The sequence below is a fragment of the Peromyscus maniculatus genome, chromosome 8, assembly GCF_049852395.1.
Source record: "Peromyscus maniculatus bairdii isolate BWxNUB_F1_BW_parent chromosome 8, HU_Pman_BW_mat_3.1, whole genome shotgun sequence".
NCBI lineage: Eukaryota > Metazoa > Chordata > Mammalia > Rodentia > Cricetidae > Peromyscus > Peromyscus maniculatus.
In genome coordinates this window covers 43449335-43474337 of record NC_134859.1, presented here as the reverse complement: position 1 = coordinate 43474337, position 25003 = coordinate 43449335, and the positions used below count along the sequence as shown (strand labels likewise).

General features: G+C 50.8%; 1 protein-coding gene across 1 annotated transcript in view; it reads left to right on the top strand.

Annotated features, from left to right (window-relative positions):
• Wnt3a (Wnt family member 3A) overlaps window positions 1–7645 on the top strand; it is a 47118-nt gene extending 39473 nt beyond the window's left edge. Inside the window, exon 4 of the mRNA XM_006997223.3 lies at window positions 5607–7645. Coding sequence (XP_006997285.1) covers window positions 5607–6086 — 480 coding nt within the window. The 3' untranslated portion in view covers window positions 6087–7645. The remainder of the gene's footprint in view (window positions 1–5606) is intronic.
• The last annotated feature ends 17358 nt before the right edge of the window (window positions 7646–25003 follow it).

Here is a 25003-nt window from a genome sequence, read left to right as displayed (position 1 = left end):
TAGCTCCAATCCACTTATCCTTCAGACAAAGGATAGGATATTCTCCTCTAGGGAACCCAGCTCTCCCAGAATGAATGGAGGGGGTTTCTCGAACATGGCGGTTGGATCACTTTAGGGTGAGTGTTGGTGCAAGTCTTTAATCTTAGCACTGGGGAGGCAGAGGTAGATGGATCTCTGTGTATTTGAGGCCAGCCTGGCCTACGTAGAGAGTTCCAGGACAGCTGGGACTACATATAGAGACCCTGACCCCAACCCCACCAAAAAACAAAACCAAACAAACAAAAAAATAAAAACACATAAATTTTCCAGGAAGCACACAATAAAACAAACACAAACCTAAAGTTGAACTAGATATGATGGTTCAGGCCAGCAATCCCAGCACTTGGGAGGTTGAGGCAGGAGGGTCATGAGTTTGAGCCTGGGCTATATTGTGAGTCTGAGGCCAGATTGGGTTACACAGTGAGACCTTGTCTCAAAAAAAAAAAAAAAATCCTTTTATTTAAAAAACAAACAGAATTTGCATAAAATATGCACTTTAAGAAAAAAAACTTCACAAAAACTATCAGTCTCCCCAAAGAGATCAAACACTGTCCCTGTGACATTGGAGCAATGTGTTAATTTTAAAAATGAGTGAGAAAGAAGAGCTCATAGAAAATATGGGGCCTACAAGACGGCACATAGGATAAGCGCACTTGCCTCCAAGGCTGACAACCTGAGTTGGATCCCTACAACCCACAAAGTAGAAGGAAGAACAAACTTCTCCTGCAAGTTGACCTCTGACCTTCACACCCTGTGACATGCATGTGTGCATTTACATATGGACATAATAAATGAATACATGGCGGAGGTTTTGTTTGTTTGTTTTTGACACAGGGTCTCTCTCTGTATCCTGGTGGTCCTGAAACTTACTTTGTAGACCAGGCTGGCTTTGAAACTCAGAGATCTGCCTGCTTCTGCTCTGGAATGCTGGGATTTAAGGTATGTGCCACCATGCCTGGCCTTAAGTACTTTAAAAAAAATTTGCTGGGTGGTGATGGCGCACGCCTTTAATCCCTGCACTTGGCAGAGGCAGGTGGATCTCTGTGAGTTTAAGGCCAGCCTCCTCTACAAAGCGTGTTCTAGGACAGCCAGGACAGTGACATTGTTATACTCTGTCTCAAAAGAAAACAAAAAACCAAATAATAATAATGTAAAAAAACAAAAGCAAACATTTCATCCAGAGTTTTGTGGGGTATGTTCACGGGAGACAAGGGATGCTAGCAGAGACAGGCCCTGCTTCAAGGATGAAGAAAGACGGACAGAGAACGTTCAGGGGTCAAGAGCCCTTGATGCACTTTTTAGAGCAGTGGTTCTCAAGGTGTGGATTGTGATCCCTTGGGGGTGGAATGACCCTTTTCACAAGAGTCACCTACGGCCAGCTGCATACCAGATACTTACATTATGATTCATAACAGTGGCAAAATTGCAGTTATGAAGTAGCAACGAAAGTAATGTTATGGCTGGGGAGGGGAGGTCCCCACAACATGAGGAACTGTGTTAAAGGGTCACAGCATTTAGGAAGGTTGAGAACCACTGGTTTAGAGGGCTAGCATTTGGCTCTCAGCACCTACACAGGGTGGCTCATAACTGGCTGTAAGTCCAGCTCCAAGCTACTTGCTGCCCTTTTCTGGTACCTGAACACATGCAAACACCCAAACACACACACACACACACACACACACACACACACACACACACACACACACACACCATTTTTAACCTTAAAAAAAATGGGAAAGCCCCCTTGCCCGAGACGTTATGAAATTCAGAGCCTGTAACCTAGAGAAACCCTCCAAGCTTCAAAGAGAATCCTTGGCATTCCTGCAAACGATGGGGTATCAAAAAGGCATCGCTGGAAGCTAGAGGAAAATAGAGCAACACTTTCAGGATTCTGAGTGACGAAATGATTTTAAATCAGGAATTTCGTTCCCAGCTACTCTATGAAAAGGGAGTAGTACAGTAGAAAAGATTTGTCTTCAGACAGCACCATTTCACAAAATTTATGGGATGGCAAAAAGATGTCTTGAAGGTGAAATGAGTAAATATCTTTAGGCATTGTTTTAATATATATATATATATATATATATATATATATATATATATATATATATATATTTTTGGTTTTTTGAGACAGGGTTTCTCTGCGTAGCTTTGTGCCTTTCCTGGAGCTCACTTGGTAGCCCAGACTGGCCTCGAACTCACAGCGATCCGCCTGGCTCTGCCTCCCGAGTGCTGGGATTAAAGGCGTGCGCCACCACCGCCCGGCTTAATATTTTTATTACATTTAGTGTGTGTGTGTGTGTGTGTGTGTGTGTGTGTGTGTGTGTGTGTGTGTGTGTGTAGATGCATGTTCCACAGTGTGTGTAGGGGACAGCTTTCAGGGTCGGTTTTCTCATGCCACCATGTAGTGTCCTGTGAGGGAACACAAGTCAGCTAGCTTAGTGGCCAGCCCTTTACCCCCTGAGCTACCTCGCCAGCCCTTTTTGTTTGTTTGTTTGTTTGTTTTTTTGTTTTTTGAGACAGGGTTTCCCTGTGTAGCTTTGCGCCTTTGAACTCACAGAGATCCGCCTGGCTCTGCCTCCTGAGTGCTGGGATTAAAGGCGTGCGCCACCACCGCCCTGCGCCCCTTTTTGTTTTTGGATATAAGGTTTCATGTATTCCAAGCTAGCCTTGAATTCCCTGTAGCTGAGAATGACCATCTTCCAGTCTCCTGCTTCTGACTCCCACGTGCTGGGACTGTGGACGTGTACCACTATATGCGGTTTATGAGACGATAAGGATCAAATCCAGGCCCTTCATGCCCGGCATGCTAGGCAAGTGCCCCACCAACTGAGTTTCATCCCCAGCCCTGATGCTTGGACATCTTAAGAGGATGGTTAGAGGCGAGAAAATACAGAGCTGACCCACAGCGGGTGTGTTAATCGCAGAACAGGAAGTTGTGTGGAAAAGGAAGTGTCATCTTAGAATATGCTTGCTTGCCGGGCTTTGGTGGCGCATGCCTTTAATCCCAGCACTCGAGAGACAGAGCCAGGCGGATCTCTGTGAGTTCGAGGCCAGCTTGGTCTACAGAGCGAGATCCAGGAAAGGCACCAAAACTACACAGAGAAACCTGTCTTGAAAAACAAAACAAAACAAAACAAAAACAAAACAAAACAAAACAAAACAAACAAACAAAAGAATATGCTTGCTAGTACAGCCCGTGCCATCGGCAATGACCACTGAAGGGACAGATCATCCTGTGGTTTTTAGGGCAGAAGTTGCGGGGAGCGGGTTGGCTGTGTAGTAAGAGGTGAGAGAAAGTAGTCAATTTCAACACTTCACAGTAAGAAAGCAGCAGACACACCTTCCATTCAAAAATAAAGAAGCAGCCAGACAAGGGTTGTGGCCGCCCTGCATGTTGCGACGCACGGCCTTGCACCGTCAGGAATTACGCCACGCAGGCGAGCACTGGCCAGGATCCCTGCTTTAGCCAGCAGGTCTCAGCTGCTATTGAGATCTTTGACCAAGTAAAACAAAAACTAGAGAGACTGAGGAAGGGGAGATGGAAAAAGTCTCTTTCAGAAAGCCTGGCTGCGAGAGGAATGTGGGTATTGGACAAGCTGAACCAGCCGGGCATGGTGTTATTCAACCATGCTCATGGGCCAGTTCAATAGGAAGGGTGAAGAAGCAGCCGAGAGTTAGATGAGACGCAAACAGATCTGAACCCAGACTGATCGAGGTCTTAAGCCGATGCTTCCCGATACAAATCCTTGCACGCCCCGGCCAGAGCTGCTTGGGTGGTTTAGTTTTCGGGTAGCTGTAGTTTTGAATGCCCAGTTAAAATACACTTGGAGTCTTTGGAAAGAGGCTTACAGTGTAGCTCAGACTAGCCGCCTACTCTCAATCCCCCAGCCTCAGCATCCACATAGATTATAGTCCTGTGCCATCATGATGGACTGGTCTTCCTCTTTTGTCACAACCCTCTCTCCTCCTTCCTCCCATCCAAGACTGTATATAGAATGAACAAAGGGGAATGAGAGAGAGAGAGAGAGAGAGAGAGAGAGAGAGAGAGAGAGAGAGAACATTCCAGACTCTAGACTCTTGACTCCTGGGATCTGACAGGTGAACTGTCACTCTTAGCAAGGGACACATGAAGATGGCCTGTGTCTCAGACTCCTGGTAGTTTTACAGAGCAAGTGTGCAGCAGGTGAGCAGCAGGCAAGGTCCTTGAGAGGGAAGCTTCTAACAACCTAACAGTTCCCTGCCTCCATTTAAACTATTTTAACTGCCATCATAATTGAACCTACTTACAGGGTACAGTGAGGCCTTTCAATATGCAACTATAAAACATCATGACCAGATCAGGGTAGGAAGCATTCCTATCACCTGAAAATTTATTTTAACTGAGCATGGTGGTGCATATCTGCAATCCCAGCACTTGGAGGCACAGGCAGAATTGCCACAAGTTCAAGGTTAGCCTGGGTTATGTACTGAGTTCCAGACCAGCCAGCAACTACATAGTGAGAACATGTCTCAAAATGAAAAAAAAAAAATTTTTTTTTTCTGTTTGAACATTCAAAACTTCCCATTGGTCATTTGAAGTAGCTCTTTGTTTACTGTGGTGGTGACTTTGTGCTATACACTGTCAAGGGGTATACATTCTTCCCTTCCAATGAAGACCTCTTCAAGTTCTTAGCATCACCATACTTGGGACCAGGCATCCAGCATGAGAACCTCGACCAGAGCCAGACCTAAAGAGTAGCTACCCCCGTGGCCAGCTTGTTATTTATCCATAGTGCAGTGGATGTTGAAATTATGAATGCAACATCCTGCATGCTTTTCTTACAATGAGGCTTAAAGACTCAGCGTGTGTTTTTGCAGACAGTACTTCTTGGAATGTAAAAGGAAAGACACGAGGAGATGCCCAGAGCAGATGTTTATGGGCTGGGTGGGAAGGCTAGAAGTCCAGAGCAAAGGAACAGGGAGTATGTGTTAGGGAGGGCTTGGAAACTGAGGACAATGGACAGGGCCACTCTAGACAGTGCTGGTGGTTGTCTGCCCCCTTGTCCTCACGCCTTTCCCCAAAGAAAGGGAGGCAGGATTCCTTCCCTTCTTCTTGAAGCAACTCTGCTCCTTCCCCTAAAGAAGGAGCAAGGTCTCCATTGTCCCTAGGGAAAGCTTCTGTTCATCCAGGACCCTGCGAGTTTAGGGACCACTCTAAGTGCCCCTGCCAGGTACTCCGAGTCTTTGCAACAAGCCCATAGCATCTGCTCCAGACAACACCCCACATTGTCCCTCCAGCATCTCCACACTGTCCACCTGAAAGCTCCCTGCTTCCTGCACTCTATCCTAAAACACCCCTGGAAAGAGAATTAGTGGGACCTACATGGAGAAAGAAGCTCCCAGGCCCCTGAGGTCTTGGATCTGGCAGGGAAGACCTAGGTCACCACAGGGAAGGTGAAGGCACTAAGTGCCCACAGAGAGGAGTCGCAGGGGCTTTCTGGAGTAGGTGGGCTGCAAGCAAAGAGCGGACCCCCTGGTTGAGTCACACCAGGGCCAGACACTGGCTTCTGTGCTTGCCTCCTCAGGCCATCGCCAGTCACATGCACCTCAAATGCAAATGCCACGGACTCTCCGGCAGCTGCGAAGTGAAGACCTGCTGGTGGTCGCAGCCGGACTTCCGCACTGTCGGGGATTTCCTCAAAGACAAGTACGACAGCGCCTCGGAGATGGTGGTGGAGAAACACCGCGAGTCCCGTGGCTGGGTGGAGACCCTGAGACCACGTTACACGTACTTCAAGGTGCCCACAGAGCGCGACCTGGTCTACTACGAGGCCTCGCCCAACTTCTGTGAGCCGAACCCTGAAACCGGCTCCTTTGGGACGCGCGACCGCACCTGCAACGTGAGCTCGCACGGCATAGACGGGTGTGACCTGCTGTGCTGCGGGCGCGGCCATAACGCGCGCACTGAGCGACGAAGGGAGAAGTGCCACTGTGTTTTCCACTGGTGCTGCTACGTCAGCTGCCAGGAGTGCACACGCGTCTATGACGTGCACACCTGCAAGTAGGAGGGTTCCCAACGGAGGGCGCAGGGCTCATACTTAGGGGCAGGGTTCTTACCTGGGGGCAGGGTTCCTACTTGGAGGGGTCTCATACCTGAGGATCCAGTTCCTACTTGAGGGCAGGGCTCCTACTTGTGAGGGGCTCCTGCTTGGGGTCTGGGTTCCTTTTTAGCGGAGAGGCTCCTGCCTGGGATACGGGTTTCTACCGAGGGTGGGGCTCCACCTAGGGATGAAATTCCAATCTGGGACGGGGGTCCTACCCCATATGGGTTGGGCTTCTCTCTTGACCCCGACAGGGCTCAAATCGGTACAGGTGAGCAACTCCCTCAACTAGTTGGGGTTCGTGGATGGGCGGGGAGGGATTGGGGTCCCTCCTCCCAGAGGCGCTGCTCTAGATAGATTGAGAGGGTGCTTCAGGGTGGGCCCTACTGGGCTTGGGGATCCAGTGGGGGCGGGACTTCACCCTGAGTGGTTAGAACTTCTGAGCACGAAGAAAGGAAGGAGACCCCCTTCCGTTGGGGTGAGGCAAGGCTTCACCGAGGACTCATGGAACAAACTCCAGGGAAGGAGGAGCTCCTAAGGAAGCCTAGGTTCTGAGCAGGCAATTCAGCTACTATATGGCTCCTTTTCAGTCCCCGTGTACAGTTCCAACTGCAAGCCTCATCCGTACATAGCAGGATCTCCTGATGGAATGAGCCATGGAGAACTCAGGGGTGACGCCGATCTCACCCCCATGCCTGGGAACTCCTTTCCAAGCTCTGCACCCCTTCTGCCTGGGCGTTCCTACCCTCCTTACCAGATCTCCCCTGAGGGAGATTTGCAATCCCCCAGAGTTAAAGTGACCAAGCATGGAACAGAGCTCTATCCTGAGTAGAGAGGGTACTTAGCGGATGGGGTCTGCTAAGAAGGATCCTGGAGCCTGGCATCTTACCACCATAGCCTCTCACTCTCTCTGCCCTGACACCTAACACTCAGGTCTCTTCCCAGGAAACCTTCCCAGTTCATCTGGCAGTGATGCCCAGGCCCCAAAGGTGCTCAGAGATTTTGGCCTCACTTTGAGTTGTATGGACTTCAGGGACATTAGGGCATAGTCAGGCTGCAGAGACAAAGTGTCTCCTGGAGCCTCCCCCCTCCCCAAGTTCAAGACCAACCCTCAGAGCCTGCTGTTGAGGCAACGGTCACCAGATCTGTTGGCCACCAGCCTGTCTCCAAGCTTCTCTTGTGTCTGTCTGGCCTGGAAGTGAGATGCTGCAGGCCATCTGCCTCAAGAGCTTCTGAATCTCTGCCACTGTGAATTGTCCCCACCTCCAGGCAGGGGAGGGGACATGGCCACATAGGAGTGTGCCCCAGGAGCGTCGAAGAAAGGCTCTACACGGTGACTGTCTTTTGCCTGGAACTTGGCGTTTGGTGTTGTAATTTTATTTCCAATGCTGCTATATCCACCATCACTGGAATTAGATAAACGTGACTTTTTTTCTTTTTTCTTTTCTTTCTATGAAAGAAATTATTTTAGTTTATAGTGTGTTTGTTTCAAATAATGGGGAAAGTAAAAAAAGAAAAAGAGAGAGAAAAAACCAAGTCTGTGGTTTGTACTAGATTCTCCCTTTTATTAACATGGTATTAGTCGCACATATTGACGGAGTTTGGTATGGCATCCTGTGCTGATCCCCTGAGGGTAATTCACATTTCCCTGTCCCTATCATCTGTGGTGTGTCTGCACTATGTTGGGGACCCGGCGATACCAGCTCAGGGGCTGGGTCTCAGAACCAAGGAGAGACCATCAACAAGCCTCCAGGGAAGTCTGTGGGCCCAGAATTCCAAGAAGAAAGAGTAGAAATAGCTAGGTCAGGAAAAGAGCAGTCAGCTGCAGCAAAATCTGGTATAGGAGAGTTTGGATAGAGAGGTGTGGATGGGGCTTAAGTAAGTAAGAGAGCTGGGGAGCCAGGCAGGAAGTAGGATGCTTTGGGAGCCCCGGTGAACAGAAGAGGAGCCTGGGCCGCTGGAGAAGCAGCTTGATCCCTCACACATTGGCATGCAGGAGAAACATGGAACAAACCATCTCCCCATTAAACCATAGTCACACAGCTGACAGTCCAAGACCACTGTATTTAGGGTAAGGCAGCCCTTGGCATTCGAGGACAGTGGTCTGGCTTGCTGCTGGTGGCCTTTAAATGTAGGGTCAACTGGATCTGAGGAGCACACTCAAGTCCTCAGATGGGGCTGGACACCAGAAGTGTCTGAGATTCCCACCCAAAGGAAGCTCTGGATGGGCATGGTCTTTGTTCAGGAGCCACCATCCTCCCGTTTGCCTTCACAAGGCCTCAGCCGAGCCAGGTAGGATGAACCATCCTGTCAGTGAACCAAGTGATCAGGGGTGGGGTTTAGGAGCACCATGGAAGTGAGGCTGAAGGCCTCCCTCAAAGCCATACTTCTCTCAAGAACACGACTCTGCCTAAGCAAGCCCTACCATGTCTCTGCTCCTTCCCCTGCTCCCCAGGTCCATCCCTATACTGTCCACACCTCAGGGTCCTGTCCTGATGTCCAGATACCAGAGCAATGAGTGTCCTTAGGAGGCTGGGAGCAGCAGGTCCTGCCTCTCAAAAACCCAAGTTGACCTGGCATCGTGGCCCACACCTTTAATCCCAGCACTCGAGAGGCAGAGGCAGGTGGATCTCTGTGAGTTCAAGGCCAGCCTGGTCTACAGAGTGAGTTCCAGGACAGCCAGGGTGGTTACACAGAGAAATCCTGTCTCAACCCCCCTAAGCTCATCCCCCCCCCAAAAAAAACTGACCTGGGAAAAGAGGCGGTGGGGTGAGGGAAGGCACAAGGCAGGGCCTTCCAGGCCCATTTGACCCAGCATTGTGTTGAATCTGTGCAGTTGGTCCATGCTGACTGCTAAAAGCCAAGGCTGCTGTCTACATGCCCCATGAACTTGCCCATAGGCCTGGTAGCCCAACATTTTGTCACATTGGCTGACACTACATTCTGACTGCCATTTATCAGAGCAGCCTGTCACTGGCTTTGTGGCTGGGCCACTTGAGGAGGTCCTTAAACCTTCAAAGCATTCACAAGCAGTCCTGAGACCCTACTAGACTTCCCTGTACCCTTAAAGAAGTATACCGTGAGGGAGCCCCCATGTCTTAGGGCCTAAAGATGGGACCAGACATGTGCCTGGTCTGTACATAGCTCCCATTGCAGGCCCCAGGTACATCTTTTGTCCACCTAACCTGCTGGCTAAGCCTTGGGATGCTCTGAGCACTCACCCCTTCCAGGGCACAGATTCAACCTGTGGGCTGACGATCCATGGCCTGGGACAGCTCAATCCACCACCTCAATATTGGTCACATTGTCATACTCAAACATCAAAGTAACCAGAGTCCTAGCAGGGTACAAAAGGAATAGCCAGCCTGGCCTGACGGTATAGGCCTATGATCCCAGCTGCCACAGAAGGTAAGGACCACATATTCAGGACTGGCTGGGATACAGAACAAGGTCAAGACCAGCTAAAGTAATTTAGTAAGACCCTGTCTCAAAATGCAAATAAAGGGCTGAGATGTACTTCAGTGGCAGAATGCTTTTTCTAACATGTGAGGCCCTGAACACCACCACAGCACTGGAAAAAAAAAAAATCACAGGCTCTGAGGGACACTGGCAGCTGAGTGGTCTCAGGGAAGGAGTCCAGTACGGGAACTCTCTGGCCCCTGGAGAGCTGGCCAGGTCTGTTCAGGACTTGTGGAGGTACAGGGTGTAGGCCCAGGTTCCAAACTGTCGGTACCCCTTCTTTAGCCTTCTGATTCTCTGCATCTTGGCAGTCGGCACCCTAATGTCATTTATGCCTACACACAGCTCTCTCTCCTCAGCCTCGGGGCCTTCTGTACCCCTCCAGGTGCATTCCAGGCAGGCCACCCACTCTCAGGGCTGCAGGTGTACACCAGGCCCTGACCTACTATTGGCAGGACTACCTAGGAATTCCCAGTAAGGGCAAGGGTCAGTGGGGCCAGCCAGCTGCAGGTGAACACTCTATAAAGAGGATGCCATGTTCAGGGCCAGCCAAGGCAGAAGGACAGGCGCCCATTCTCCCCTCAGGGGAGTGAGTCACTAGCGGGCAAGGGGGCAGGCTCCGGAAGAGTCCACTCAGCCTGCTAGGCCATCTTGGGTGCTAACAATAATAAAGCCATCAGTCCCTAGGGCAGTGATGAGAGTCCTCAGTTAAGCTTGTCCGACAGATGAGTAGCTCCTCTGGTTGGCACCCCGGGCAGGAGCCACCCTAATTGGTACCTGTGCCCTAGTGCCCAGATGAAAGGGACAGACTCGACTGGGAGGCGGCAGGGCAGTGGCACAACCAACAGGTCACGGGGACCTGAGAAGTCAGAGTCCAGAGTGGGTATTGGGAGGACAGTTGTCTCAGGACCCTAGCAAGGTCCAGGTGCCACACAGCTTTTGGGGATGCAGAGCCCTTGTGCCCAGAAGACAGAGCACTTTAGAGGGTCAAAGAACCCACATACCTTGAGACAGAAGTCTGGGCAGCTTGGAGCACCAAACAGCATTGGCCCGAGGGCATGCCAGGGACCCAGGTGGGCACTGGCATCTAGGTGCCAGTTTCTGAGCAGCAGCCCCACAGGCCCAGGATCTCAGACTACCATAAAGATGGTCTTGGCTGTCCAGAGGAGACACACTAGGCTGTGGTCCTCAGGGCCAAAGTGTAAGAAGAAAGGGAGAGAGCCCATGAATAAGAGCATCCACAACCCACAGGAACACAGACAGACCCCAGATAATGGCCTGGCCATGGGGAGCTAGAAGGTGAAACCCTGAACTCATTGCCTGGCAAAAGGAAGCGCCACTCCTCTCTGGGCCTCAGTTTCCCTTTTTGCATGCAGAAGGAAATGGGATGAACTGCAACCCCCAGGCCCAGGGGTGGGAAGTCCTAGGCCCCACTCAGATCCAAGCTTGCAGCTGTGGGCCTCAGAAGCTGCCTCTCTGGTGACTTTACAGCCCCTCCCGCTGCCCCGGAGAAGGAGGAAATGAGCTGGGGGCCTGTTCACAGGTAGTTGAGACAGCCCCCAAATAACCATATAAAAGGGCCGGAGGCTGGGGGCCCCACCCAGCCAGGACAAGCTTGGCCATCCCCTTGCAAATCTCACACCCAGTAGCTTTGAAGTACTGGAAAGGGTGTGGCCAGCCCCCACCTTGAGGCCCCACTGACCCTCCCTCTTTCTGTCACCCCCTCCCCTGGACGCCCACTTTCTGGGTCCTGGGGCTCAGTTTCCTCTCTTCAGAGACAGACTGGAGGCTGTCACCATGGCCTGACCTCCAAGACAACCTACTCTCAGGACAGCTGGGGTGTAGCCAGCTATGGTTCCCACACCTGGCTTGGGACTGAGAAAATGGACCTGAGGACTAGCTTTCCATGAATAATTGGTGATGATGTAGGCAAGTGTATGGCAAGAAGTTAGAGTCCTCAACCCAAGCGGTCTTGGCTGCAGGGTCTGGTATAGTCTCCTCCAGGGAATGCCTGGGAATAAACAGGGAGCCAGGAAGAAATACTGGGAAGCCTCTAGGGCCTTCCTGAAAGTGAACCATCCACTGTTGGGGTGAGAGAAAACTATGATGTAGGAGTACCACAGCCCTAGGAACCCCTCCCAGACCTGGCATGTCCCACAGATGATGCCAAGCCTGGCTTGCTGTATGGGTCCCAGTTGACTGATGTCCCACTGCTGCTGCTGTGTGGCTGTGGTGATGGATTCTTACAGCTGGATCAATTCTGAGTCCCGCCAAGCCTACCCCAGCCATAAAGATCCACCCAGAAGGAACGGTGGGACATGGTAATTCCCTGGAGTCCAGCTAGTGCCCTGGAACAGATTCTTCTCCCTCTGGCTGTACCCTGCAGCATGCCATAGGCCCCAGGTCCCACCTCCCCCGACCAGTCATTCACCTTCTCCCACAGCCTGGTCCCTTCAGGAGTCCCCCATTTTCCTTTCAGAAACCCTCTCCATGAGGTACCCAAGAACAACACACTCTGAGATCATAGCCTTTTTAGGACCATCATCTCTTCAATGACCTTCAATTTCCAGAGCCAGAGTAGAAACAAGGTACCCACTTACTGCCCCTGAAGCCCTGGGGGACCAGCATACCATCCTACTGGAGTCCAGTATTAGAGAGAGGTATGAGTCCCGCATAGCCCAGTTGGCTAGTGTCTCTGGTGTTGAATTGGACTATATTCTCATTGCTACTCTTGGGCCATGTGGGAAGGCTTCCAAGAAGAGCCCAGCAAGGTGCTGTTTCTGCCCCCTGATGGTCCTTTAATTCTGAGATGCCACACAGATGCCAAGACAAGGAGCAGTGGCCAGGGCAGCAAGGAAGCCCTGGAAAGGGCCCCCGACTCCAGGAGCATGGGCACTGCCTACCCTTCCTGCCCTGCCCTGCTCTGCCTGGCCAGGCAGCTGGGATGGAGCTGCAAGCTGTCAGAAGGTGCTAATTGCTGTTTAGCTCTGAGCCAGCTCCTTGCTCTGGTCTTTTTTCCACCCTCTCTCTCTTTTTTATTTGAGCGTCTAGAACTCATGGTAAATAGTCATTTGGCTCTCAGAGCCCTGCAAATTGGTGTTTATGGTGTGAAGATGAGGAGGACCCAGGACTAGTCCACCCAAACACAGGCCAGTAAGGAGGGAGGAGAGAGCAGAGTGAAGGAGGCATGGGTCCTGCGGGGACTAGGCAGCCTTTATGCCCTATTCAGGCCCAACCCTGCTGCTTGATCCAGGGGAGCTTCCAGGAAGAGGCTCCTTAATCTACTTAGTAGTGGGGAGACTGGCAGTTGCAGGAACTGGGGCAGAGCCCATGTTTAGCATGCAGGAGGCACCATAGGACAGAAGGGGAGAGTGGAGAGAGAGAGAGAGAGAGAGAGAGAGAGAGAGAGAGAGAGAGAGAGAGAGAGAGAGAGAAGGGGGGAGGGAGGGAAAAATATCCCTGCACATAGGCCCTTCTTACCCAGTGGCCTCACAGATTTGAGACAGGAATGTATGGCTTCTGTATGGTGCTTGTGGGGTGCAGGGTGTGGAAGGCAGGTGCCAGAGGAATTCCAAGCCTGAGCAGATGGCTGGGAGGGCTTCTTGGGAGAAGGGGACTTCCCCTGTTGTTCACCTCTCACTGTGGAGAGCAGGCAGGCCTGTGCAGAACCCTCAGGCTCCTTGGCAATGGTGGTTCAGCAGGCTCCCTTCACCCCAAGCTCCTCAGCTCCCTCTGCTGCAGGAAGCCCGGATGTTCCTGCAGCCTCCCTCTGTCCCGTCTCCACCCCTGGCACAGACTCGAGACACTCTGCTACCCCACAGCACCGGTCTTCATAAAGCAAGCTGACCCTTGACCAGTCTACTAGATGCACAGCTCCGGGAGGGTGAGTCCCGAAACTCTAAGAGGGCCATTTGACGTCTGTAGTTTGCAGTAGACCCCGGGGATTGCACAGGCTTCTCCCCCGACTGTTTTTATGGTCCAGGTCTGGGTTGCGGCAATAAAGTGAAGTGCCAGCTTGCACCTCAGGGACCAGGGGCTAATCTTGTGGGTGTCATGACCCAGGCAGCATTCCATATGCCGTGGACCTGATCCCATGTGTCCTCTGCTCAAGGATATTCCATGGCTCCCTAGTGTCCACCAGATGAAATTAAACTCCTCAGCCTGTGCACCTCACAGTGTGGTTCTTTAAATGAGTCATTGACCTGTGGAGTGAGAGACTGTCCTACCCAGGAGCTGTTACACACATCACTCTTCTTCTTCTTCTTTTTTTTTTTTTTTTTTTTAAGATTTATTTATTTATTATGTATACAATATTCTGCCTGCATGTGTCCTTGCAAGCCAGAAGAGGGCACCAGATCTCATTACAAGTGGTTGTGAGCCACCATGTGGTTGCTGGGAATTGAACTCAGGACCTCTGGAAGAGCAGTCTGTGCTCTTAACCACTGAGCCATCTCTCCAGCCCCCACATCACTCTTCTAAGTGAAGTTGACCCCCATGTATGTCCTTCAGTCCCTCGGATGCTCCCTGACCTCTGCACTGGTCTTCTCACCACCTCTAAAAGAAGTCTCAGGTCTCTTAGTCTTTTCTCCCCTGGGTCCTAAATTTTCAATGGCTCCTAACTGACTCTGGAACTGATTCCAACTCCTTGACCCTCCTCTTCCCACATTCAGGAGCCCATCACTGTCCCTGGGGACATCCTAAGTACCAGCTTGACCTCAGGGACCTGCGTGACAATAAAGGGGCGGGGGGCGCGGATTCTAATGTCACTGCAACTTTGCTCATTCCTAGGGGCTTCAAAACATGCACCGCTGAACCCAGGGCCTGTATTTCCAAGTGACCCATCTGCCAGAGGAGCCCACATCCCTGAGGTTAGGAAGGGGCTGCCTCAAAATGAAGGGCCTGCCAGCTCCTTGCTACCATATAATGGAAAGTTGCTTGACAGATACAATGGGTGCACAATGCATGTGGCAAGTATGGAAGGGAGGAGACACAATTGGGGGCAGCGCAGGTGAGGGTGGTACAGGTGGAGGAGGGGCAGGCATGGGCAGGGCGGGTGGAGAGGGGGCAGGCGTGGGCAGCGAGGATGGAGAAGGGACGTAAGAGGGTTGTGGAGGTGGAGAAGGTGCAAAAGAGGACCTTGTAGGTGAGGATGATGCAAGCGAAGACGCAGGACGCAGGAGAGGACCCTGCAGGTGAAGAAGGTGCAGATGAGGAGATGTCAATCAAGAAGGCACAGTGAGAAACGGGCAGAGAGACGATGGTGTAGCTGCAGACAGCCCGGGTGAGGAAGGTGCGAGTTAAAATGTTCAAGTAGAGGAAGTGCAGGTGGGGAGGACGCAGGTGGAGAAGGTGAGGATGAGGATGGTGCGGGGAGGACCCTGTATATGTCACCGGGCAGGTGGGACAGGACGGTGAGCCTGACCATGGTCTCTGTGACCAGACAATGCACACTGGAATGTACGGGGAGGGTACTGGAAGCACATGCTTCTGGTCACCTTGCCCTCCCTTTCTGGAAGTCATCAATAAAGAGACAAGTCTGTACCCCTTCCCTAGTTCTGTGCTTCAACCACAGGCAAGTCTTATGCACCCTGCCCAACCCTGCACCCAGCTGAACCTCTGAGGCGAGAGCAGAAAGGCCTTGTCCATTTGAACCTGTTCTGTGAGCCAGCCGGTTCAGAACCAAAGGTCTGTGATACTTGAGTAGCCCCGGCTGGAGGGGCTTCTGAACCCCACAGCCTAGTGCAGCCTAGCCTGGGGTCGGGTGTCCTCCATGAGCCCACGGCAGTCCCAGTCAGCTGGAGCTTGACACCCAGCAACACCACAAGCTCAGCCAGCAAACATCCGTTCCAGCTACAATGTGGTCCATACTCCAGCTTCTGCCACTTGGGGATCTTTCCCGTCTTCTTCAGGGACAGAAGTAACCCTGAGGGAGGTGCGGGTATCACTAGGCCTTCTCAACCAACCCACCCTTCTGCTCTACCCACCTTACCCCTATTTCACAACCCAGCTCTGCCAGGGGTGCTGGCCTGAGCGGCAGCCCACAGACTGTCTAGACCGATGTGCTGGCTCTGGGCAGGCAGGCATCCTGAGGATTCTAGCAGAGTCCTCTGCTGTCTCCTCCGTCAACCGAAGTCTCTGCTGGCCTGTGTCTTTCCCTCTGCCTCCTTTTCCTCCCATTTTGTTTCCCTCACTGCAACCAAACTCAGGGGCTCATGGGCCCCTCAGGCCCTTGGCCTGCAGCACTGTGCGGGTAACACAGCCTCCCCCTTTCCCTTCCCTTCCATGTGGCTGTCCATCCCTGCCTCTGCAATACCCTCTGGGAGGCTCTGACTAAGGCCTCTCTGACAGCCCTAACCAGTGTGGGCTGGGACACAGTGGCCAACCCAAGTAAATGCTGGAAACCCCTCTCATCCTAGACGATGGGTGTGGGGGCTCAGTTCAGCCTGAAGGTGGAGGGCAGAGTAGTGATGACCCCAACGCCACATCCAGCATCTGGACTCTAATGGTGAGAGTCAGGACCTGTCTGTCTGGTGTCCCCAGAGCCAGACCTGTAAGCCATAGTGGGGATAGTGAGGCGATTAGAACTTCAGAGGATCTTAGGACAAGAGCTTCCTCAAGACCCCCAATGTGTGAGCATGATGTCACTGCCAAGGCTACTGGACAGCTCCAGGCTCTGGAGACCACCTGAGGAGACATGGAAGGGCCAGCCCCTGGGCACAGTCCAGACTTTACCACAGACCCAGCCGGGGGCACAGGTGTTAGGGGTGGGGCTCACGTTGGCGGGAGTGCTGGGTGCAGATGCCTCAGCTGGGCTTTTTAATTAACCTCTGCTGGCTGCTCCGAAGGGCCCCAATTAAGTGCAGAATGCAATGGCAGAGTGGGGTCAAAAAGAGGAGCTGGATTTAATTAAAGTGCAGTGGCCTGGGCAGGAGCGCCCCCGCCTGACCGCCTCCTCAACAGGTCCCGCGCCGCTCAAAGGCAGTCACGTGACAGACAGATGCCAGAGAACTCAGCAGTCCCGTCTGGCTGAGATCCCACCAGATAACAACAGAACCAAGGGCGGCCTTGTCTAGCCTGTGTGGCCACTACCAGGCAGCCCCTCTCTGAGCCACCTTGTCCCCTCTGACCTCTTCTCATTCGTCACCTGACCTGGAATGACTATCTGCTCCCTGTTCAATAAGCAGGTCCCTGGTATAATAAGCATCCGTGGTATGCCTACTTCAGAAGCAGCAAAAAGAATAAAACAAATAATTACATCACATGTGCACGGGCAATGGAATTAAGCGAGACGGGGAGGGGTGGAGGGCAGCAGAGAGAGCTGTTCAGCCTTGTAAAGGAGCAGGAAGCAGCAGGAAGGGGAGGGAGCCCCCCTGGAGAGGGAAGAGCCTGGTAAAATCCAGAGCAGGGCTGAGTCGCTGCGGCACCAGCAAGGCCGAAGTCTGCAAGCAAAAGTTTCAGAAAGCCAGACTTTTCTCCAAATGTCCAGAAGCCTGCTCACTCTCAACCTAATCAGCTCTCCAGGAAATGTAAGGTCAAACCACAGGAGAGTGCTGGTGAGTTGGCTGGGCAGGTAACGAGATGCTTCGCCATCAAGCCTGAAAACCTGGAACCCACAGAGTGAGTTGTGGAAGAGAGCTGACTTCCACAAGTTATCCTCTGATTTCTGCACACAAAATGCTTGCCCATGCTTATACACACGTGCACACGGTCAATCAAGCAACCAATGTAATAAAAATTAAAAATGAGAAGATATCATCCCTTGCTTCTTAGGATGCCTGATACACCAGTAAAGCAGCAGGGGATGGTTGCACATGCCTGTGATCCCAGCACTTGGAGTGGAAGCAGGAACATTAGAAGTTCAAGGTTAGCCAAGCAGTGGTGGGGCACACCTTTAGTTCCAGCACTCGGGAGACAGAGCCAGGTAGATTTCTGTGATTTCGAGGCCAGCCTGATCTATGTAGCAAGAGCCAGGACAGGCACCAAAACTACACAGAGAAATCCTGTCTTGAAAAACCAAAAAAGAAGTTCAAGGTTATCCTCAGCTACATAGGATTTGGGGCCTGCCTGAGCTACATGAGATTTTGTTTCAAAGCCACAGCAGCAACATCAAAATCGGATGCTGAGGGGAAAGGTGAGTTCCAGCCTCCTTCCTGCTGCAAATTCCAGGTAGCTGTTCTCTCACCTATTATTACAATGGTCCTAAAGAAGATCTGTCTCATCATTCTTCTTATGAAAAAAAAAAAGCTGACATTAAAAAATGTGTTATTTTACTACACATGTGCACACGTGCACACACACACACACCCGGTTGGGGTGGGGGAGAGAGAGAGAGAGAGAGAGAGAGAGAGAGAGAGAGAGAGAGAGAGAGAGAGAGAGAGAACACCAGGGAGAATAAGGACTTTTAAGCTTCACTCTGAAGAACAGGGGGTTCATGGGGTTTCTTGCAAGGAGAAACATTTGCTAGGCATCTGACCCCCTCAAAATCTCACAGGCTAGGAAGACAGAAACTCCCCCAGGACCTTGACCCAAGCGCAGGTCCCTGATGCAATTGACCCTACTCATGCCTCTGAGAGCACTCAGGTAGGTATGCATGTCCTGCCCCACAGCCTCCCATATTTCTTCCAACAGCTTCGAATAACTGCAGCTACAGGCCAACATTCTCCACGCCTGGCTTCCTCCAGACATGGGACTTCAGGGAGTGATGAATGAGGGATGTGGAATGTGGGGGGGCTTCTCCAGGGCCACTGTGAGCCCCTCTCATCTGCCTGAGAGACTCAGGCTCCCTCAACCCAGCCCTGCCAAACCTGAGTGCCCAAGTACTGGTCACCAAAAAGGCCTGCGCCAGGTGATGCTCCTCTGGTTTAGCCAAGGTTCTAGGTAGGAATTCCCCAGAGGAAATCTGCTTTGGCTCCTGCACCTGTCACTAAAGCAACCATTCACATTCAGAATGGAGCTCCCAGCTGCCCAGTTAGTGGGTAATGCCCAGATGAGCAGGCCAGATGGCTATCTGTGAGCAATCTGCTACTCTGTGGCTACTGCGGGTAGAGGGTATATGGAAAAGCAAGAAGTATGCTACTGAGACAGCCCAAGGCCTTGACTCCAAAGACAGGATATTGACAAGGGGACAAACATACTTGTCATTTGAAGCCCTGAGGTTTGCAGGTGCCCACCCGTAAGCAGTGGGACTCAGACAAGAGCGGCTATGGTTTGGATGTGTGCTGGAAACCTACCCCCTCAAATCATACATTGATAGTGTTTGAAGGAGTGGGTTGGGAAGGTAACTTGGGCCAGGAGAGGTCATGAGGATGGGGACCCATGACAGTGTGAACTGCTTTATCAGGAGAGAAAGAGAGAAGCCCCAGTTTACTTGCTCTGTGTTCCTTGGCTACCCAGCAGGTGGTTGAGGAACTTCAGGCCCTGTATTAAGTTGCTGTCTTCATGGAATCTGAGGGAGTGTTCTGATTTCTGAAGGTCCTGGCTAGTAGACACCTGCCCTAGAAAAAGACTAGGAGGTCCTGTTGTATGATGTTTTGTTTGTGCTCTGACAAATAAAGCTTACCTGGAGATCAGAGGGTAGAGCTAGCCTCTAGTTAACCATAGAGGCCAGGCAATGGTGGCACACATCTTTAACCCCAGCACTTGGGAGGAGGAAGCAGGAAGATCAGGAGTTCAAGGCCACCCTGGGCTACATGAGATTGAGCCAGTCTAAAAGAGAAACAGAGCCTGGTGGTGGTGGTACTCGCCTTTAATCCCAGCACTAGGGAGGTGGAGACAGGAAGATAAAGCAGGTGGAGACAGGATGTTAGCCATTCAGTCTGAGGATTCGTAGAGACAGGATCACCCCCCTTTCAGTCTGAGGTTGTTATTATTTCTAGCCACTTCTGAGTCACATGACCATGCATGTGCTGTCAGCTGTCAGGCAGAATGCTTACCTCCTACATAATTTGTGCGTAGCATGCTCACATAATCTATACACGTGTGATGTCGCTACACAAGCCCATATACGCATGTGCGAGGTGACCTGTAAAAGCCGGCTCTACTCCTCCCTGTTCTCTCTCCCTATCACCAGAGGTGGTGCACCTCTCTCTCTCTCTCTCTCTCTCTTCCTCTCCCCACCCCCACACCTTTCTTTTCAGTAGGCCTACCCACCTTCACCCTTTCCCTTCTCTAATAAAAGTTCTCACAGTGGGTTCCTTTACATCTCGTATTTTCTTGTGTCCAGTAAATAATGCCAACAAATAAATAACATTGGTATCATGACCAAACAGGCCCTCCCGGCGCCCTGTGCCAGGATCCTGAACCAAGGTTGGTTCATCTGCAACTGCCCACTTTCCATCTGCCCGACTGCCGGATCACTTCACACACACCGGCTACTTCGATTGGTGAGTTTTCCCTTCACCAGTCAGTGTAAACAGTTCCCTGGACCTGTGGGACCGACTGTCAATCGTCCGGCATCCCTCTGGTGTCCTTGGAATTGGGGGTGCTCTCATCCACGGTCTTTAGTGGCTATGGTTGGCCCCCATCGCTATCACCCCGCTGCTGTTCCCCACGACTGTGGTCTGAGGCTTCATTTTCATTGTTTCTCGTCTCTTGGACCCTCGTCCTTGGGCTACTGCCCTGGTCCTCACTCTTTGCTCGACAGAACTCTGAGGGACTTGTGCCATTATCGATCCCCGCTTAATCTCTGGGATGCCTGAGATATTCTAGCCAGTGGCTATGGTTTACATTTTTGTTTTTTAATTTTTTTTCTCTCTGCCGCAACCATGGGAAATAAGGCCTCCAATCCCATAAGTCCTACATCTCCTCTGGGATCCGCCTCTGCACTAAAACATGGCCTAAATATCCCTTAGATAACAATTAAAAATGGCCGCCTAATGGCTGGTTGGACCTCGCTATTTTATGGGAGTTCTCTAACTTCTGTCAGTGAACGGGCAAATGGAAAGAGTTACCCTATATCCAAGCTTTTTTCTATCTCAGCTCCAAACCCTCCCCCCTTGACGCCTACTCACCTGCCCACGTGCTCCTAGTTACACAACTCAAACCTGAGGAACCTCTCACTGCTACTCTAGACGCTGCTAATGAACCCCTGCCTTTCTGATCTCCTGCCCCTTCTCCTCCAGCGACGGTTCCTTTGGCTCCTCCAGCCCCTTCCTTCTCTCTGCTACTGGGGCCTCTCCAACTGCCCGACTCTGGCTTCCACCTTTACTCCTGTCAGGAGTTCTCGAGCTGCTAAGGAACCCCACCCCAGTCAGACCAACATGGTGGCCATCCTCCCTTCGTGAGAGGTAGCCGGGGTGGATGGACTAGTTAAGGTACATGTCCCTTTCTCACTGGCGAAACTCTCTCAGACAGAAAAGAAACTGGGTTCTTATACATCCAACTCTACTTCTCTTATTAAACAATTCTAATATATCACCCAGTCCTACATCTTTCATGACATATACATGGTCCTCACTAACCACCTGCTTCCTGAGGAGCGCAGATGAGTCTGGGAACAGGCTAGGATACATGCAGACGAGGTCTACCGGACTAATGCAGCCCATCCTCCTGGGCTATAATCCCGATCGCAGTGGGATTATAACACCCCAGGTGGCTCTCTAGCTGGGGATCAGTTTATGACCTGCCTCCTAGCAGGTCTTCCTAAGGCTGCCCTCAAACCAGTAAACTAGGAAAAGTTTCAAGCCATAGTTCAGGACAGACAAGAGAATCCATCTCAGTTTCTAGAAGGTCTTATAAAAGCCCTCTTATAGTATACTAATCTAGATCCTGAGAGCCCAGAGGGCAGACAGCTCCTTTTGACCCATTTCTTTTTGCAGAGCTTCCCTGACATTAGGGCCAAACCTAAGTGTCTGGAGAGAGGGCCCCTGACCCCATAGGTAGAAGTCTTGGTGCTAGCTTTTAAGGTGTACCATGGGAGAGAAAGCCCGTAAACAGGAACACCAAATGCTGGCCAAGGCCATCTGACTGGCCACACAAGGGCCCCCAGGGCCTTGTTTTAAATGCAGTCAAGAAGGCCATTGGGATTGTACTTGCCCTGTCCCACATGGGCCACCGAGGCCATGTCCAAAGTGCCATCAAGAGGGACATTGGTCAGTTGACTGCCCGCATGCACCTTGTGGCATGGGGACATCAAATGCAGACCACCCTCCAGCCAACCTTCTAGGCTTGGTCATGGATGACTAAAGGTGCTCAGGCTCCGGCCCGACAACTGTCATCTCCCACAGGGAGCCTCAGGTAGCCATTACAGTATCAAGGTGATCAATCCATTTCCTTCCTTGTGGACACTGCGGCCACTTACCCAATCCAGGGAGTTTGGGGGACTGACCTCTCCTGTCCCCCTATTATTGAGGTAGGGGACAGCCTTACCTACCTCATCAGATCCCACCACCTAATTGTATTTTCAGGGGTATCCCTCTTACCCAGACATTTTTGGTCCTGCCAACTTGCCCTGTGTCCTTGTGTGGGAAGAGATTTTTTTAGCCAAGGTAGGAGCTTCCATTTCGTTTGCTCCCATTCACCTGACCCCAGACTCGACAGCAGCTCCTCTCCTCCTCCTAGCCTTTTACCCCACCCCCAACCCAGGGGAATTCCTCCTCACACACGGTGACACAAACAGGGCCCTGCTCTCTTAAGTTCCAGAGGACACGGGGATCAACTGCCTGGTCTCTGGTTCCAGAAGAATGAGGTTTCATCCCACAACCATACTCAATCCCACTGGATTGGGAACCCCATATGTTTTTCTCCCTGATTCCCCCTCCATATTCTCCTGTTTCTGCCGACCACATTCTGCTTCATCAGTTTCCCTCTGTGTCTCTAATAACATATTCAAATTTCTAATTAACTAACTACTCAGCTACTGTTACAGGACCACCATCAGCCATAAAGCTGGAGGCACAAGGACCATCAAATAATATACCCAGGCGGTAAGAAACAGTAACACTCCAGAGGTATTCATACCCTCAGACTCAAAAGGGTCTGGACTCTGCAAAAACAGACTTTAATATAAGTTTATTACTGTTAAATGCCCTCAGGAATCAATCACCTGTGTCTGCTGGATGCTGAAGTGATACCAGATAATGAAAGGAAACAGGTGCCTTAAGGTTTGTCTCAGGTGAAGATAGGAAGCCTAATTAATAATAATAGAAAAAAGAAAGCATGTTCCAGATTTCTCTCTCTCTTGCTATATTACTCCATACTTTAACATTAACCAATAAAATTCTGATAGCAGAGTATTAAACACTATAATATCATTGCTACCAGCTCAGGATTTTAAATTCCCTTTGGTTGCTTCCTAATATGTCTAAAAATTTGTCTCCTTTGTAAACTTAAAAATTCTTCTGAGCTCCAGGTAATCCAGGTAATTGGACCCACCAGGACAGGTCAGATCCACTTCAGTTTGTCAGGTCCAAGCTGTCAGATCCAAGCAGCACTGGATGATTTTTAAAGGGCTCAAAACAGCAGCAAAGACAATCAGCTACCTCAGAACATCAAACTACCTCAAGAAATCCCCTCCCCACCCCCACCCCTAAATTAACCAACGCCCACCAAGTCAGCAGGAAGCAGTTCCAGGAGGCACGGTGCCCCCATTCCTGTTCACCCCTAGCCCCTTACTTTTTATAATTACAAAAAGGGTGGAATGTTATTATTCCTAGCCACTTCTGCAGTCACATGACCATGCACGTGCTGTCAGCAAAATGCTTCGTCACTCCAGGGCCTTCCGTCCTATGTAATCTGTGGGCAGCATGGTTACATAATCTGCACACAGCGTGATCATGTAACCTATGTGCATGTGTGGTGTAGGTATGTAAGCCCATATACGCATGTGCGAGGTGACCTATAAAAGCAGGCTCTACCTGCCCGCCCCATGCTCTGTCTCCCTCTTGCCAGAGGTGGTGCACCTCTCTCTCTTTCTCTCTCTCCCCTCCACCCCCCCCACCCCCCGCACCTTTCTTTTTGGTAGGTCTACCCACCTCTACCCTTTCCCTTCCCTAATAAAAACTCTTATAGTGGGTTCCGTTGTACCTCGTGTTTTCTTGCGCCCAGTAAATAACGCCAACAAATAAATAACAGAGGTAAGAAGTCTCTGGTGGCTGGCTGCTCTGCTTCTCTGATCTTTTAGCTTTCACCCTCAATATCTGACTCCAGGCCCCCCCCCCCCCCCCCCCCCCCCCGCCCCTGAGACAGAGTTTTTTTTGTGTAGTTTTGGCGCCTTTCCTGGAACTCACTCTGAAGCCCAGGCTGGCCTTGAACTTACAGAGATCTGCCTGGCTCTGCCTCCCAAGTGCTGAGAATAAAGGTATGTGTCACCACTGACTCCAGGTTTTTATTGTTAAGACTATTAGATTCACGATTCAGGGTCCTTTTTCACCCTAGGCTCCTGAAATCCCAGAAGTCTAGGTTGGTTAGCCCTGGTCTACCCAGAAGGAAAATTAGATATACAGAGCTGGAGGTGATGGCACATGTCTGTAATCTCCTCACTTAGAGGTGAAGACAGGAGGACCAGGAATTCAAGGTCATCCTTGGCTACACAGTAAGCTCTGGGCTAGCCTGGGTTACATTAGACCATCTTAAATAAATTGGATGACTGCAGGTAAGAGACAGTTGGGGATCATGGGAAAGAACCAGAATCAGCTGCCTCTGATAAGTAATTCAGGGACAGGAAAGGTACCCTTGTAGACAACAGATCCAGCCTGAGGCTTGGATGACAGGTCCTGAGGTGCAGGGTGGTGTTTAAGAGATGTTTTAAATATTTTTTGGGTCCAATGGGATATATATATATATATATATATATATATATATATATATATATATATATATACATGCTGTGGGATGGTCTGTATGTCAAATGCTCTGATTGGTCAATAAATAAAACACTGATTGGCCAGTGGCCAGGCAGGAAGTATAGGCGGGACTAACAGAGAGAAGAAAGGAGGGAACAGGAAGACAGAAGGAGACACTGCCAGCCGCTGCCATGACAAGAAGCATGTGAAGATGCCGGTAAGCCACGAGCCATGTGGCAAGGTATAGATTTATAGAAATGGATTAATTTAAGATATAAGAACAGTTAGCAAGAAGCCTGCTATGGCCATACAGTTTGTAAGCAATATAAGTCTCTGTGTTTACTTGGTCAGGTCTGAGCTGCTGTAGGACTGGCAGGTGATAGAGATTTGTCCTGACTGTGGGCAAGGCAGGAAAACTATATATATATATATATATATGAAGTTCACTGTTTCTCACACTTGAAGTACAGTAATACATATATTATGTGTACACACATGCATTTCCTTATGAGGACATGAGCACATTGTCCCTCCCATTATAAAAGAAACCCCTCATGGGGACTCTGGTTACAGAGTCAGCTTCCTTTGTCCTCTGGCCTCAGTTTCTTCCTTTAAGGGATAGTTGGCCCTAGGGCTCTAGGA